The sequence below is a fragment of the Drosophila sulfurigaster genome, chromosome X, assembly GCF_023558435.1.
Source record: "Drosophila sulfurigaster albostrigata strain 15112-1811.04 chromosome X, ASM2355843v2, whole genome shotgun sequence".
Lineage (NCBI taxonomy): Eukaryota > Metazoa > Arthropoda > Insecta > Diptera > Drosophilidae > Drosophila > Drosophila sulfurigaster.
Genome location: NC_084885.1, coordinates 17732849 through 17746724, shown reverse-complemented (window position 1 = coordinate 17746724; position 13876 = coordinate 17732849). Strand labels below are relative to the sequence as shown.

General features: G+C 43.9%; 4 protein-coding genes across 5 annotated transcripts; 3 read left to right on the top strand and 1 right to left on the bottom strand.

The window, feature by feature from the left end:
* The first annotated feature begins 2200 nt into the window (after positions 1–2200).
* On the top strand, positions 2201–8269 carry LOC133848396 (uncharacterized protein CG7065). Of its 2 annotated transcripts, XM_062283952.1 has the most exons (4): positions 2202–2363; positions 2588–2648; positions 2949–4917; positions 6519–8269. In XM_062283952.1, the coding sequence occupies exons 3-4, from the start codon at positions 2976–2978 to the stop codon at positions 8069–8071; spliced, it is 3495 nt and encodes a 1164-aa protein (XP_062139936.1). In that variant the 5' UTR covers positions 2202–2363; positions 2588–2648; positions 2949–2975; the 3' UTR covers positions 8072–8269. The 2 variants fall into 2 exon arrangements, with proteins under 2 accessions (XP_062139935.1, XP_062139936.1); XM_062283951.1 differs by having other exon boundaries at positions 2201–2648.
* Positions 8263–9019, bottom strand: LOC133848402 (frataxin homolog, mitochondrial). The gene is made up of 2 exons (XM_062283957.1): positions 8619–9019; positions 8263–8562 (listed from the first exon to the last, which is right to left on the bottom strand). Exons 1-2 carry the CDS (start codon positions 8931–8933, stop codon positions 8320–8322), a joined length of 558 nt encoding a protein of 185 aa, XP_062139941.1. The 5' UTR covers positions 8934–9019; the 3' UTR covers positions 8263–8319.
* Positions 9020–9451: 432 nt separating this feature from the next.
* LOC133848397 (trithorax group protein osa) lies at positions 9452–12237 on the top strand. Its single transcript, XM_062283953.1, has one exon. The coding sequence runs from the start codon at positions 9587–9589 to the stop codon at positions 12035–12037; it is 2451 nt and encodes an 816-aa protein (XP_062139937.1). The 5' UTR covers positions 9452–9586; the 3' UTR covers positions 12038–12237.
* A 413-nt stretch (positions 12238–12650) lies between these two features.
* Positions 12651–13375, top strand: LOC133848403 (protein CutA homolog). Its single transcript, XM_062283959.1, has one exon. It carries the CDS (start codon positions 12801–12803, stop codon positions 13326–13328), a length of 528 nt encoding a protein of 175 aa, XP_062139943.1. The 5' UTR covers positions 12651–12800; the 3' UTR covers positions 13329–13375.
* Positions 13376–13876: the final 501 nt, after the last annotated feature.

Genomic DNA, 13876 nt, shown 5'->3' with positions numbered 1-13876 from the left:
ATACTAATAATATTTTCTCTGGGATGTATCAAATAAACAAATACCCAAACTAAATTTAAAAAATAAAGTCTTCTTCAATATATTTCTTCAATGAAAATAGTTGATCTTCTTTATGAAGTATGGAAAAAGTTCCTAAAAACATTTCTATTGCAATTTCAAACTTCGAAATTTTCACAAACGATTTGCAAATAAAAGTTTTAATGACAGTGTTTGTATTTTGCAATGAATTTACAGCTCAATATAAAATTTGTAAATAAACACAATTGCAATGGCAAATTGCAACATTTTATGAACTTTATGCAAACATATTAAAAGTGTTTATGATGGTGTTTATTTACTGCTAAGGAATGCAATTTTCATTTTGATTGTGTATCTCAGCAATAATTCATAGAGATCAAAGAAATAAAGTACTTACCTCAGCATAATTGCAGCTCCAAACGATATGACAAAGTTGTGCAGCAAACTGTGGCATGGACAAATATAGAGAGAGAGATACATTGAGAGCGAAGTAGACGATATGTCTGCGTCTGCCACTTTGTCTAAAAGACATTATGTTAAGCGGCAATATCGGGCAGATCTTTTTAGCTGATTCTGATTTCGCAAAAAGAAAAGGGGTGTCTACTCCCCATTTCTTCTAACCCTCCGCTACACCCCCTTTGGATGTGTCTGCATTCACCGTAATCGGAATGTGGCTCAGCTTCGTCTTGACTGTCGCGTGGATCGATTGGAGGATAGAAGACGAGGAGGAAGAGGAGGAGGAGGAGGCTTCTGTTCATTCGAAAATTGTAATGCAAAATAGCATTTGCATTCCCGCCCCTAGGGAGAGTGTGGCGGCGACCACAGAGCTCAACAGCTGTGCTGATTCGCAATTTTCGTTGTCAAAAAAAATAAGAGAAGAAGAAGGAAAAATGGCCCATAACTCATGTCAACGTTGTGTTCATTAAATGTGAACTGACTGCTGCCGGTCTCTGATGATACATCTCCGTGTATACCGTCGTTATACCAGTTGCACCAGTTGTCGTTGTCGTTGTCGCTTTTTGGGTGGATTCCGTTTCACAACATTTGATTGTCTATGTGCGCATATGGTCAACTCATTGTGAACTCGCTTATTTTGCCATTATCATCATCATCATCGTGTTGCGATTAATGCCGCTCCTCCCCCCTTCGTTTCATTTGCAGTTATGAATGCCCTACGTGTTACATCTATCACAGCACACGTTTTCCAATCTACTCGTTCCCCCTCTCCTCATTCTATCTATCTATCTTTCTCTCTCTCTCTCACTCTTTTACACATACTTTTTAATTTGGGGTGGGTGGGTGCAAAATTGTTTTGGGACGTGCTGCCATTTGGCCGCCCTGTTGTTTGGTCGAGGCACTGCATACAAAAACACACATTCGCACACACACTAGCGAGCGCATACTCGTGTCCATGTGTGTGTGTGAATGTGAATGTGAATGTGAATGTGTACATAATGCTCGATGTGCTCTGAGGCATTAACGCATTAGTTATCAAAGGCAAAGTGCGTTAAGCTGCCAGGGGGGCTCAAGTGCAGCAAACTTCATCAAAAATGTCACGGCATGGACGAACAGCATTAATATTAGACATGGGCATAGATGGACATCCTGCCTAATTATATTTCACAAAATCCGACAGATTTTAATGGCCACAAGAAATGCATAATTTGATTTTGCACAGACACACATAATTGATTTTGTACACACTTAAAAAAACAACACGCAAACAAAAAAAAAATGCGTTGAGAACTTTGCTCAATATTGATATTAGTACAGCGAATGTAATAATTGCAAATACTCAAAGTTTAAATAAACCGTGAAAACTTAATTCACAACTTTAGCGCCAAAAGATGACAATATGGCGAATAGCTAGCGATGGTAAATTGAAATTTGCGCCAATAACTGTTTATTCAACATTGCAAAGCTAAGGTCAAAATAATTAATCGATAATTGTGGCACATTGATAATTGCTCCGATAAAGCCTATTTTCCCACCTTGGAATATTTCGTTTTTCATTTTGAAATTGAACATTACAAAACCTGATGCAATTCAAAATGTAAACTTGCGCCAATATAGTATATTTTCTCCCTTGATATATTTCGATTTCAAAAACAATACTGGCGTGAAACAACACTGGCGCGAGTACGTTTCAATCGAATTCAGATAAAACGAAATTGGTCAACACTGCTACACATCATAATTTTTCGTCCCTGTTGATATTGTGTGTTGTGCATGCCAGACAATTATTTAAGCAACAAACAAGTTTTATTGCAAATACGTTTTGTTTGTTAATATACATTTTACTTGATTCAGTGTACATTTTAATTGAGCTACTTGTAATTAGCGCTGTAAGTAAAACAAGATATTATACCAGACAAACATAGCAGCATTTGTTTGCAACAAACTCCAATTTGTGGTCAGCAAAAAAAGAAAAACAAAATAAAGTAAATAAGGAGCCGCTTTTCGCAAATTGTTTCTGTGCGAGCGTACGCGTGTGTGTGTGAGTGCATGAAAGTGCAAGTGTATTAACAAACGCGTTATTTACGTATTTATTTTGCCTGTTTTTCATCAGAGAAGTGCAAACAATAAACCACAAAGTGTGTGAACACAGGTCGAAGTGAACGGGGCAAAAGGTAATTTGGCCAAACGGCGATTATGTTACATTTAGAGATTGGCGCAGAACAGATATTTAAAATGTTCTCAATTAAAAATATATATGCGTGTAAATGTTTATGGCAAAATTGATTATCGAATTGCGCTAAATTACAACTGTCATAGACTGGCAATTGTTGTTTATGCTATCGATAACTTAGGCGGCACTATATTGTCGTCCTTGTCATACTCATGTCACAATCTCTAAGCGTGTGTTGTTATCTATTTGTATTTATTATTGTGTACGAGAGAACGCTTCGAACTAAACTCAATTCTTGCAGATTCTATTTGATTGATTGCACTAAATCATGAGCTATTTAGCCGGTGAGCCAGTGCCGCCGGGCTTTGAGGATGATTTCGGACGCCCAGCTGACATCCAGAAGCAGATTGAATCCTTTAACGATGGCCCCTTAATTGGCACCGAATACGTTGTGGAGCTGCATGAGAACGGTCAGATGCGTCCCGATTATTTCTGTGTGCTGTGCAATACGTGCAACGATGTGCGCTCCATCTTCATACATTGGACCTCGGTGACGCATCGCACCAACTATCTGCGAAACCACTATCAAAAGGCGCACGACCTGCTTCAACAGATGCGTCGCTCCTCTTCGAATTCCAACGAACAAGTGCTGAATGTCACCACAAAATTTATGCAGATCGTTGAGCAACAGTATGGCCGCAGTACACAGATCCTGGCCATTGCTGGCGGCGATTTTCGTCGTTATCGCGCCAAGATTTGTGCCCAGGTGCGCCATAAATACCATTACAATGAAAGCTATGGACCAGATTTCCTCAAAGAGATGCGTCAGTTTATTAGCGACGCAAAGCCGCCAATAGAATCACATTCAAAAACATTAGATGCAATCTCCAGCGACGACGACGATGTAAATTTTTCGCCCAAACCGCCACAGCAACAACAGCAGCCGAATGCGAAGAAGCCAAGCAAAAAACAGGAGGAACAACAGCCAGCATATCGTGCTGTGAATCGTTCTCCGCCGCCACCGAAGCTGACAACAACGGCGCCAACAGCTGTGCCAGCAGCAGGCGCAGTGACTTCAACTGGTGGCCATAAGGTGTTGCCCACACCCAAGGAGCTGTCGATGCAGGCCTCACAGATTGCCCAAGAGCGCTACAAATGGGAGAAGTTTCGTTGTGTACTCGAAGCGCAGCTGAAACAATTGCGCGATGTGACCGAAACTTATGAATCGAGTCCGGAGAAGCATCCCGACTATTCAGATGAATGGAAACAGTTTTGGAATCGCCGCTACAAGCAGCTGCAGGAGGAGAAGAAATGTGATCCGAATAGCTATGACTATAAACCCGAATGGATTAGCTACTGGAAGGATCGACGCGTTGAACTCTTCAATATCGCTGCCAATAAGATCAAGAAAGAGCTGCAAGAGAAATTCCAGCTGGGCGATGAGGACGAAGAGAACACCAAATTGCTGATGGAACGTTACAAAATTCGCGTGAATAGTCCAAAAGATGGGAGTGCCAATGCAGCGGCCACCACAACAGGCACACAAGCTGCCGCAACGCTTGGTGTGCGTCGAAAGCCCAACTATCGCTCGTCAAATAATCGTGTCGGCAACGGTGGTGGCTCTGGCATGTCCAGCGAGGCCATCATTGACATTAGCGACGATGAGCAGGCGTCGTCAGCGCCATCGGCCACACGACCACATCGTCGTCCGCCCTATGGACGCAGTTTGTCGCGCTCCGAGTCACCGAAACGTGGCCGTCGCTTGGGCCGGGGACGTTCCCGGTCACGATCACCGATGGCATCGCGACGACGTACCAGACGCTCGCGTTCCCGTTCGCGTTCATCTCATCGGCGCAACTCACGTTCGCCGTACAGCCGGAGTCGCGATAAATCACACAGTTCACGCGGTCACGATGATTACGATCGTGATCGTGGACGTGATGATTATTATAGGGAGAGGGAAGAGCCCGAGGGTCCCATTACAGTGGTCACCGTATTGCGTATGCTGTCGGCGCTCGAGGATCATTTGGGCAGCTTGGGACCGAAAGCGCTTAATATGCTAAGCAAGGCGCTGGCAATGGAGAAGATTAAACCGAATGCGGCCGATGATTTGCTGCTGAATGAGGACAATTGTGTGTTCATGGAGACGATCAAGGAGAAGCTGAAGGGCATTCTCATTGCCGAAGTGCTCGATGATCCACAAAAAGTGCGCGTTGTAAAAAAGTTAATCAGCAACATTGCCACCGTGATCTTTCAAGTCACATCCAAGGGTAAGTTGAACAGCATTCGTTATCGTTTTCGAACAGTTTTCAGATTCCACTTGGATCGACCGATTGAAGGTAAGTATTTAAACCCTCAAGTGTTGAAATGGGAATTGTCGGAAAACTGTTTTGGAAATGCTTCTCCTCGATTTCGGTTTGTAGTGTCGCGTTGCCTATTTCGCTGAAATATATGGGGATATATCTAATAGAATAATCTCGGGAACACATTTCTATCGGAAATAATTCCAATTTCGTGCGGTTTTCATTAAGTTTCCGTGTGAGAAAAGTTGAGAATGTTTTTAAATATCTAATCTCATTTCTTGATGAGATTTGAAAAATTTTTTTTTTTTTTGATTTTTAGGAAACATTTTTCCAATTTCACTTGGGAAAGCCAATAAAGCTGTGATCTACAAATAAGATTTCAAACTTTGTTTGGTTTTTTGTTTTTTTTTTAATAAAGAACAAAGTTTATCTTGATTTCAGAATTAATAAATTCATAATAAAGCAAATATTTCGAATAAACGGATTGCCTCAACTATTTCGCAATTTTCTTCTCTTCTAAAATTAAGATTAAGCACTAATACCATTAACAACAAAAATGATCTTTGTAATATATGAAGCAAATGATTTTTCAATTGTTTGCCGTACTTGCAGCTAAAAATGTATATAGCGAAATTCAAATCTCTTAGATTTTGCGTTTCATTAACAAACCAAAACAATTATTAAATTAAATTTAATAATGATTTGGTTACGGGATCGAGATCGTAATCGGATCGAGTTCGTAGTTTTGGGTTCCCGCTGAGCTACATCAGATTAGTTTTAGTGCGCATAGTGTTGATAAAAATGAAAAAAAAAAGAAAATCGAAGTATGAGAACAACGAATAAATAAAAGGGAAAATGTTAAAGTACAGTTATATGATTAATTCCCTGTTTTCAAGTGACCTGTCGAATCATCGTCGTCATCGTCGAGCCCTGGGTAAAAGCTGTATGTAATTTTTGTAGTTTGTAGTTACAGCATAATGCCGATAATTGCACACCTAAGAAAAAAAAAAAAACAAAATTGCAATAATGTGTAATGTGAAATTTAAAGAAAAAATAATTATATTTTATTTTTGTTAAGTGGAATAACTTAATAATGTTTGAGCATTAAATTATACTTTTATAAAATCGAGAAGCTGTTGTGCACTTAACTGCAATTTTTGCGACAACAAAACTTGATTAAACAATATTTTTTTTTAAGTCAAATTTATTTGCAAAGCTTTGTATAGTCAGAAACCAAATTGGTTACCTCAAAATTTATGCAATAATCCTCTAGTTGCACTTATGTGCAATGCATTTAAATATAATAATGTGATGTAAAATTGTTGTCTAATGTATAAAATGTCAAACCATTTCGATTTACATAAAGTCTTGTTTGGCAATTATCCGAGAGGTGCAAATAAATGTAATGGCAATTATCGGCAATATGCTGTACATTTATTTTCCGTATGTATAACAACGACTGTTGAATGCAACATTTATCAGATTTAGTTGAAAACGCTACCGCTTTAATCAAATTTAATTAATCACGCCTTTTTACTCGACTCCCCCCAAAACGCCTTTGCTTGCAGATGTGAAGGAGACGGGCGCCCAAGCGGATGCCGGCAGGCATGGCGTCGACTTGGCCAAGAAGAGTTCGAGGGACTATCAGCTGCCCTACGACAGACAATTGGTGTCATCGAAGCTGGCCAACGCACTGATTGTGAACGGTGTGGATGATGTGAGTGTCGATGATATGAATCGTTTGCTGCACTTCTTCACGCTGCTGGCGAAGACGCATCACGCACGCCGTCAAACGGATCGCAGCCTCAATAGCGGCTTGAACTTCAGCGAAGCTGTTACCCGCTTAGGTTTGAATATGTCGCTCGATTCGGAGCCCATTTGCAATCAGGATAATATTGATTTGAAAGCCCTGATCCAAGAGGTGGAAAACCATTTTGCTGCCAAGGACAACAGTAACGATCAGCTGCAGCAGCAGCAGCAGCAACAACAACAGCAGCAACAACAGCAGCAGCAGCAACAGAACTTTGTTAACGAATCCAGCAATGGCATGGAATCGTTAACCGATTCCGATATGCAAACATTGCTGCAGAACTTTAAATTCCTGTCGAATGAGGAGCAAGTGCATCTGGTCAGCCATCTGCGGAAGCTGGAGGTCTTGGAGCCGGCGCGTGTCGAGCGTTTGCGCAAATACGTGAATGTGGCCGAGCTGAGCAGCGACGGCGAATCCTGCAGTGATTATCTGTCGCGTGTCGTGGCCAATGTGCGACCCGCTGCTGCCTCTGCAACTGCAGCTGGTGGCACACGCAAGACCACAGCCAGTTCCTTGGACGCAATGCGACGCAAGAGCGGCGACCAGCAGCTGGGAACAGCAACAGCAACAACATCTGCTAGCAAGTTGCCGATGCGCAACTTTACGCTAGATGAAGATGACGAAGATGATGATTATGAATTCGGTGATCTGATCAAGAAGGCAAACGACACGAATGCCAATGGCAAAAAGTCCACGTTGCTCAGCGGCAACAACAGCAACACCAACAACAACAACGGCAGCAACAACAACAATAAGACATCGACAAGTGGCCTCAATCAAATTGGTGGATTGCCATCGACAGCGAATGCCTTGACCTTTAAGCCGGCGGCATCAGCAAAGATATCGCTCAAGGATACCGAAAATATCATTGCCAATCTGATGGGCACGCTGACCAACAACAGCAGCCATCAAGCAAACAAGTCACAACAGCAGCAGCAGCGCCAGATGCCACAGCAATCGTTTGGGAGCAATAAGCGTCCTTGTTTTCCAGGTGATCGTTTCTATGACTATGATGGCGATCAGCAGCATCAACAGCAACAACCATTATCTCCTGCCAGCAATCCTGCTAATTCCTATCAAAACATGCAACAGCAGCAACAACAACCGCCCGGTGGCTACAGCATGAACAATTTCAATGCCTATGGACAGCAGCAAATGCAGCATCAGGCTTATGGCGGTGCTGCCATTAATCCCTGGGCCAATAATGGGGCATACAACAACATGTCACAGCAGCAGAACTACATGCCACAGCAATCATCTTACAACAATAACAACAACAGCGGCAACAACATGTTTGGCGGACATCACTAAAACTTAACTTGCAACTCTCATTATTTGATTATACCTTTTTTTGCATAAATATAAAAGTATTGTTAAGTTTTTTTTCTAGCCGCAACTGGAACTGAATAAACTACACATACTAAATATCTATGTATGAAATCGAGTGAAATAAATGTTTGAAATTAGCAATAAAGAACGGCAGCATCACACAAGCGAGTGTATAAACTATGTATAGTAAAGTGTATTTATATTGTTGCCTTGGAACAAATTTTCAGCTTTCAGCTACAGTAAGGCAATTGCATAAAGTCCACCGGCTGCTTCTTAATAATCTTTCCAATCTCCAGCTGCAACAGTTGGTGCAAAGACTCGCCGCTATGTTTGTAGATCCATTTGCCGGCAACGTAATCGAAACGCTTTGGGCCGCTTGTCGGTGAACTGAGCCAAATCTGTTTGTTGGGCGTCTGACGATTGATCACATAGGTGCCATGTGTCTGTCCCAGATTCACAGTCAAGACGCCATCCTGCCAAATCATTTGCAATTATATGATGTAATCGCATTTCTCTGTAGAGTACTCACGCCATAAGCCACATCTGTGCCAATTAAATCGCTGGCGTTCTCTGTCAGCTCATCAAAGTAATCGGACAGCGCGTCCAACGTCTCGGCGCATACACGTTCATAGGTGGCACTGTCCAGCTCGGCTGTGCCATCAACTGTTTCCTCTGTTTTCTGCTGGCTATAGAAACGACAGCTTGTTGGAACTACACTTTTGTTGATTGCGGCCATTGTGCCGGCATAGTTTATAGATTGTGTTGCGGCAAGTGCATTTTTGTAGTTGTGGCTGCTGTGCCGCAAGATGTGTGCCACACGTAGCAACCTGCGTGCCGCATTCATAATTTTTGTTTATTTCCTTAGTAATTTATAGCTGAGCACTGTTTTGTTTTTGTTATTTGTGCCTAGCACGATGCGGCGTTGCCAGCTGAGGTATCGATAGAGTTGCCGGACTGTCATATGTATAAAGAAATCTTGCTAACAGTAAATCGATAGCAAAACATTGTTAATTTAATTTATACAAAATATTTTGTTTTACAACAAATTAAATATTTGGGTACAATGTACGCAAAATGAAATAATAATTAATTTGAGAAATTATATGTTTACGTGATAAATGCCTTATTGGGCTAGTCCCAATTATAAAATTATATAATAATACTAAAAGATATATTTTATGTGATAAAAATTGTTCTTTTCCGCAAATTTTTCGACAATAAATGGTAATAAATTTTATAGTGAAAAAATACAGCGCTCTATCTGAACTGAATGTGCGCGAATGTCAGTGTTGCAGAACACCGCAAATTTATCGCAGCTCGACTGTTGTTGTGACGCGTCAACTACCATCTCTAATTTTCAGTATAGAGAAAAACCCATCAATGGCGTCCGCGTGAATTTATATGATTTTAATTTTTTTCTAAACACATAATAATATAATATAATTGTTGTTGTTATTTGAGTTGCATACGAAGAAGACTGCACATTTCACTGCCTATATGTTAATGAACATGGCGCTGCCGAGCAACTACAAGCAAATCGCCGTTGGACCGGTAACTTCGTTAGTGCCAAGTGGAGCCGGCGTCGTTGGCGGCGGCATTGGTGGCGGAGGAGGCGGCAGTGGAGGTGGCGGCGGCGGAGGTGGTGGAGGAGGCGGCGGTGGTGGTGGAGGTGGCAGCAGTCGTTCGCGTTCATCTGGTGGCGGCGGTGGCGCCGACCGCAATAAGGATCAAACGCCCATATTTACGCACAGCAATTATGGCAATCCAGCGTTTACGCCACAGAAAGTCACCAAATCGTCGAGCAGCAAGCAACAGAACGAATCACGTCTGCCCAAGCCACCAAAGCCGCCAGAGAAACCCATTTTGCCCTATATGCGGTATTCCAAGCGTGTTTGGGACAGCGTCAAGGCGCAACATCCCGAACTCAAGCTGTGGGAGCTGGGCAAAAAGATTGGCGCCATGTGGAAGCAATTAACCGAAGAAGAGAAAATGGAATTCATCGATGAGTACGAGGCTGAGAAGCTGGAGTATGAGAAGGCCCTCAAGGCGTATCATCAGACGCCCGCCTACCAGGCTTACATCTCGGCCAAATCGAAGGTCAAATCCGAGGTGGCCGATGTCCATGAGACGCCCTCGCGTGGCGGCGGCAGCAAAAGTCAGCACGAACGTCGCATTGACATTCAGCCCGCCGAGGATGAGGATGATGTAGATGAGGGCTATACGGCCAAGCACATGGCCTATGCACGTTATTTGCGCAACCATCGGCTAATCAACGAGATCTTTTCCGAAGCTGTGGTGCCCGATGTGCGTTCAGTGGTGACCACACAGCGAATGCAAGTGCTAAAGCGTCAGGTCAGCTCGTTAACCATGCATCAGACCAAGTTGGAGGCGGAATTGCAGCAAATGGAGGAGAAATTCGAGGCGAAAAAGCAACGCATGCTGGAGTCGAGCGATGCTTTTCAAGAGGAGCTGAAGCGTCACTGCAAACCGGCCGTCGACGAAGAGACATTCCAGAAGATGGTGCATCGCATGTACGAAGACATACGGCGGGATCGTCAGCGGCTGGAGGAGGCGCCCAATCGCAGTAAGGAGGAACAGCAGCCACCACAGCCGCCGCAACCGCAGCCGGCCATTGAGGCGACACCAGCTGCGGGCGCCAAAGCAGAGCCGCTTAAAACAACACCACCCGGAGCAGGAGTAACGGCACCCGGAGCAGCAGCAGCAGCTGCAGTCCCACCAACAGCGACCGCTGTGGTAACAGCTCCAACTCAGCCGCCACCGCCGCAACCAACGCCAGCGCAGCCACCACAGCAGCCGCCTGTGCACGAGCTGGCGAGCAAAACGGATCCGGAGCCCATGGACATTGAGCCGCCGCCCAAGCCATCGGTACCACCACCACCACCGCCCATGAAGCATGACAAACTGGACCTGCCCATGGCGATGGCCATTGGCAGTGAGCCCCTGAAGGAGCCCAGCAAGACGCCCGTGTTGGTGACATCGGTGACCACGGTGCCGGGCAAGGCAGTGACACCAACATCGGCGCCAATAGCAGCAACGCCACCAGCACCAACAACTGCGCCGTCAGCAACAACAGCAGCGCCTGCAGCAGCAGCATTGAATGAAGCGCCAGCAACAACACCGCCGCCACAGCAGCAGCAGCTGCAGCAACAACAACAGCCACAGTTGCAACAGCCGCCAACAGCAGCGCCACAGTTGCATCCACATGCGCATGTGGTGCCAGGGCCGCCCCCAGCAGCAACAGCGCATCCGCACATGCCACCGCATCTGGCACCGCAGCAACAGCAACCGCCACAACAGCAGCAGCAACAACCGACGCCACCGCCACCCGGTGGCATGCCGGGTCTGCCACCGCCACCGCTGCCACACATGGGCTATGCCAACTATGGTGGCCCCGGACCTGGAGGCGCGCATGCCGGCCACACACACTACTATCAGCCGCAGTATGGCCACGGTCCGTTGTCCCGCCAGCCGTATTATCCACATCTGCAGGCCTATCAACCGTACGCCCAGTTGCACTATGCCCGCGAGCATGCCGGTGCGGCAGGCAATGCACCACCAGGTGCCGCACAGCAGCAGCAGCAACCACAACAGCAGCAGCAACCACCACCACAACAGCAGCAACAGCAACCACCACCGCAGCAACAACAGCAACAGCCGCCGCCGGGTTTGATGCATGAGGCAGCAGCTGGCGCGGTCTACAGTGGACAACAGCAGCAGCAACCACCGCAGCCACAGCAACCACAAGCGCAGTCACAGCAACCACATGCAATGCCACCGCAGCAACTGCAGCAGCAGCCGCCGCCAACAGCTGGGGCAAGCACAGCATCAACAGTTGCAGCTGCGCCGTCGCCAGCAATTGCAGCAACAGCAGCGAGCGGCGATGCGGCTGCAGCCAAACAAGAGTCGGAAAAGCATGAAACGGACTAGGACATGAAAATGGAACTGCAACTGGACAAAACACATATAAAGAAAGAAAATAAAACAGCTGGATCTTTACGATTGTAAATTAGCTCGTACAAATTAGAATGCGGCAAAAAGCGAACGTAGCAAAAGCCTCTTGGGAAAAATCACGTAAATCAGAGCAAGAGAGCAAATATTAAGAATTATAAGTATAACAAACACACACACACAAAAGAATCCCCAATTCATTAGTTTAGTTTAAGTAAAAATCAGAACTATTATTATTACATACTATAAAATATAAAATAACAAATTTTTTTTTATTTTGCATTTTACACGCAGACAATTTAAGGCAACTTAAAAATAATATGTTTTTTTCATAAATATACATACTATAACTACTTTATGTAAAGAATAGATATTTTAAACAAATTAAAACTTTCAAAATTGAGTTTTCTTGGCGCGTAACTTAGATAGCAGGTTCTCGATATCAAGTGTAGTGTTATCAATTTGACGTTTTACGAAAATATTCACATTTATTTCATTTTGTTTATTTAGTATAAAGCTACAGGGGAAAATATCATTTTATAACCCAAATCTGTATATTTGCAATTATTAATAACAATTTTTTTTTGTGCTGCCACACTTGTAAACAAAACAACAACATCGTAGCTGCTCGAATGAAATCGATATATCGATAGTGCCGGCGATGTGTTTATAGCTTTAGTACGTCAGTTGTTATTGTTTTCATTTGCGCAATTCAATTCGAGTGCGGAGCAAAGTGCATTTAATGCAGTATCTGGGACGCGCAAGTTCGCTGCCCTTCCGTTGGCAATTTACTCGAAATTTATTACTCGTTGCCACAGCCACAGTTGCCCTCACAAGCCGCTCGGCCTTTGCGACAAACACTTCATCACCATCAGCAACTTCCTTTGGCATCAAGAATCCCAGCAGTAAAATGGCAGATGAAACCTATACAGCCGGCACCAGTTCGGTGGCATTTGTCACCACACCAGACAAAGAGTCGGCCAAGAAATTGGCCCATGGCATTATTGAGCGCAAACTGGCCGCCTGTGTGAATATAATGCCACAAATCGAGTCAATCTACATGTGGGAGGGCAAAGTCAACGAGGATAATGAATATTTGATGATGATTAAGACACGCTCAACACGCATTGATGAGCTGAGCAAATTTGTGCGTGAGAATCATCCATACAGCGTCGCCGAGGTAATATCGCTGCCCATCCAGGCTGGCAATCTGCCCTATCTGAATTGGATAACGCAAACGGTGCCGGAGAAAGCGGAGAGCAAAGACTAATAAGTTGTAAAGCAATTTAAATAAACGGTTGAACTCAATTAAGCTAAGCTTTGCGCTGTTTTACTTTCGCCGACATTAGTGAGCGTTGCCAGAGGGTTTTGCTGCTTAACGGAACAGTAGCTTTGCGTTGGGCAATTTAAAGGCGCACAACGTAAACACTTTAGTAATGTCACTAATGTGAACAATGCATATTGAGAAGCAGTTTATTTAATTTTTTGCCAGAAAGACTTTGGCATACAAAACACAGCTTGTATAAGCAGTTCAACTTATAAGCTTTGCTTGTTTTCAGAGCTCGCGAATAATTCAACAGATTTTCGCCGCCATTGGCGAGAGCTGCAAGATAGTTTTGCTCTGAACAGCTGCGCTGTACAATTCAAAAACAAATGTTATCGACAGCTTAGCATAATATAAATAGTAATTAAAATGCACAACAACAGAAGAACCACCAAAAATGTTTATATTGTGCAAGTTGCAGTTTTATTGGCGCTTGTACGTAAATCAAAGTGCTATCGATGTGCTTTGATGTATATCGATAGCTGGCAACTAGT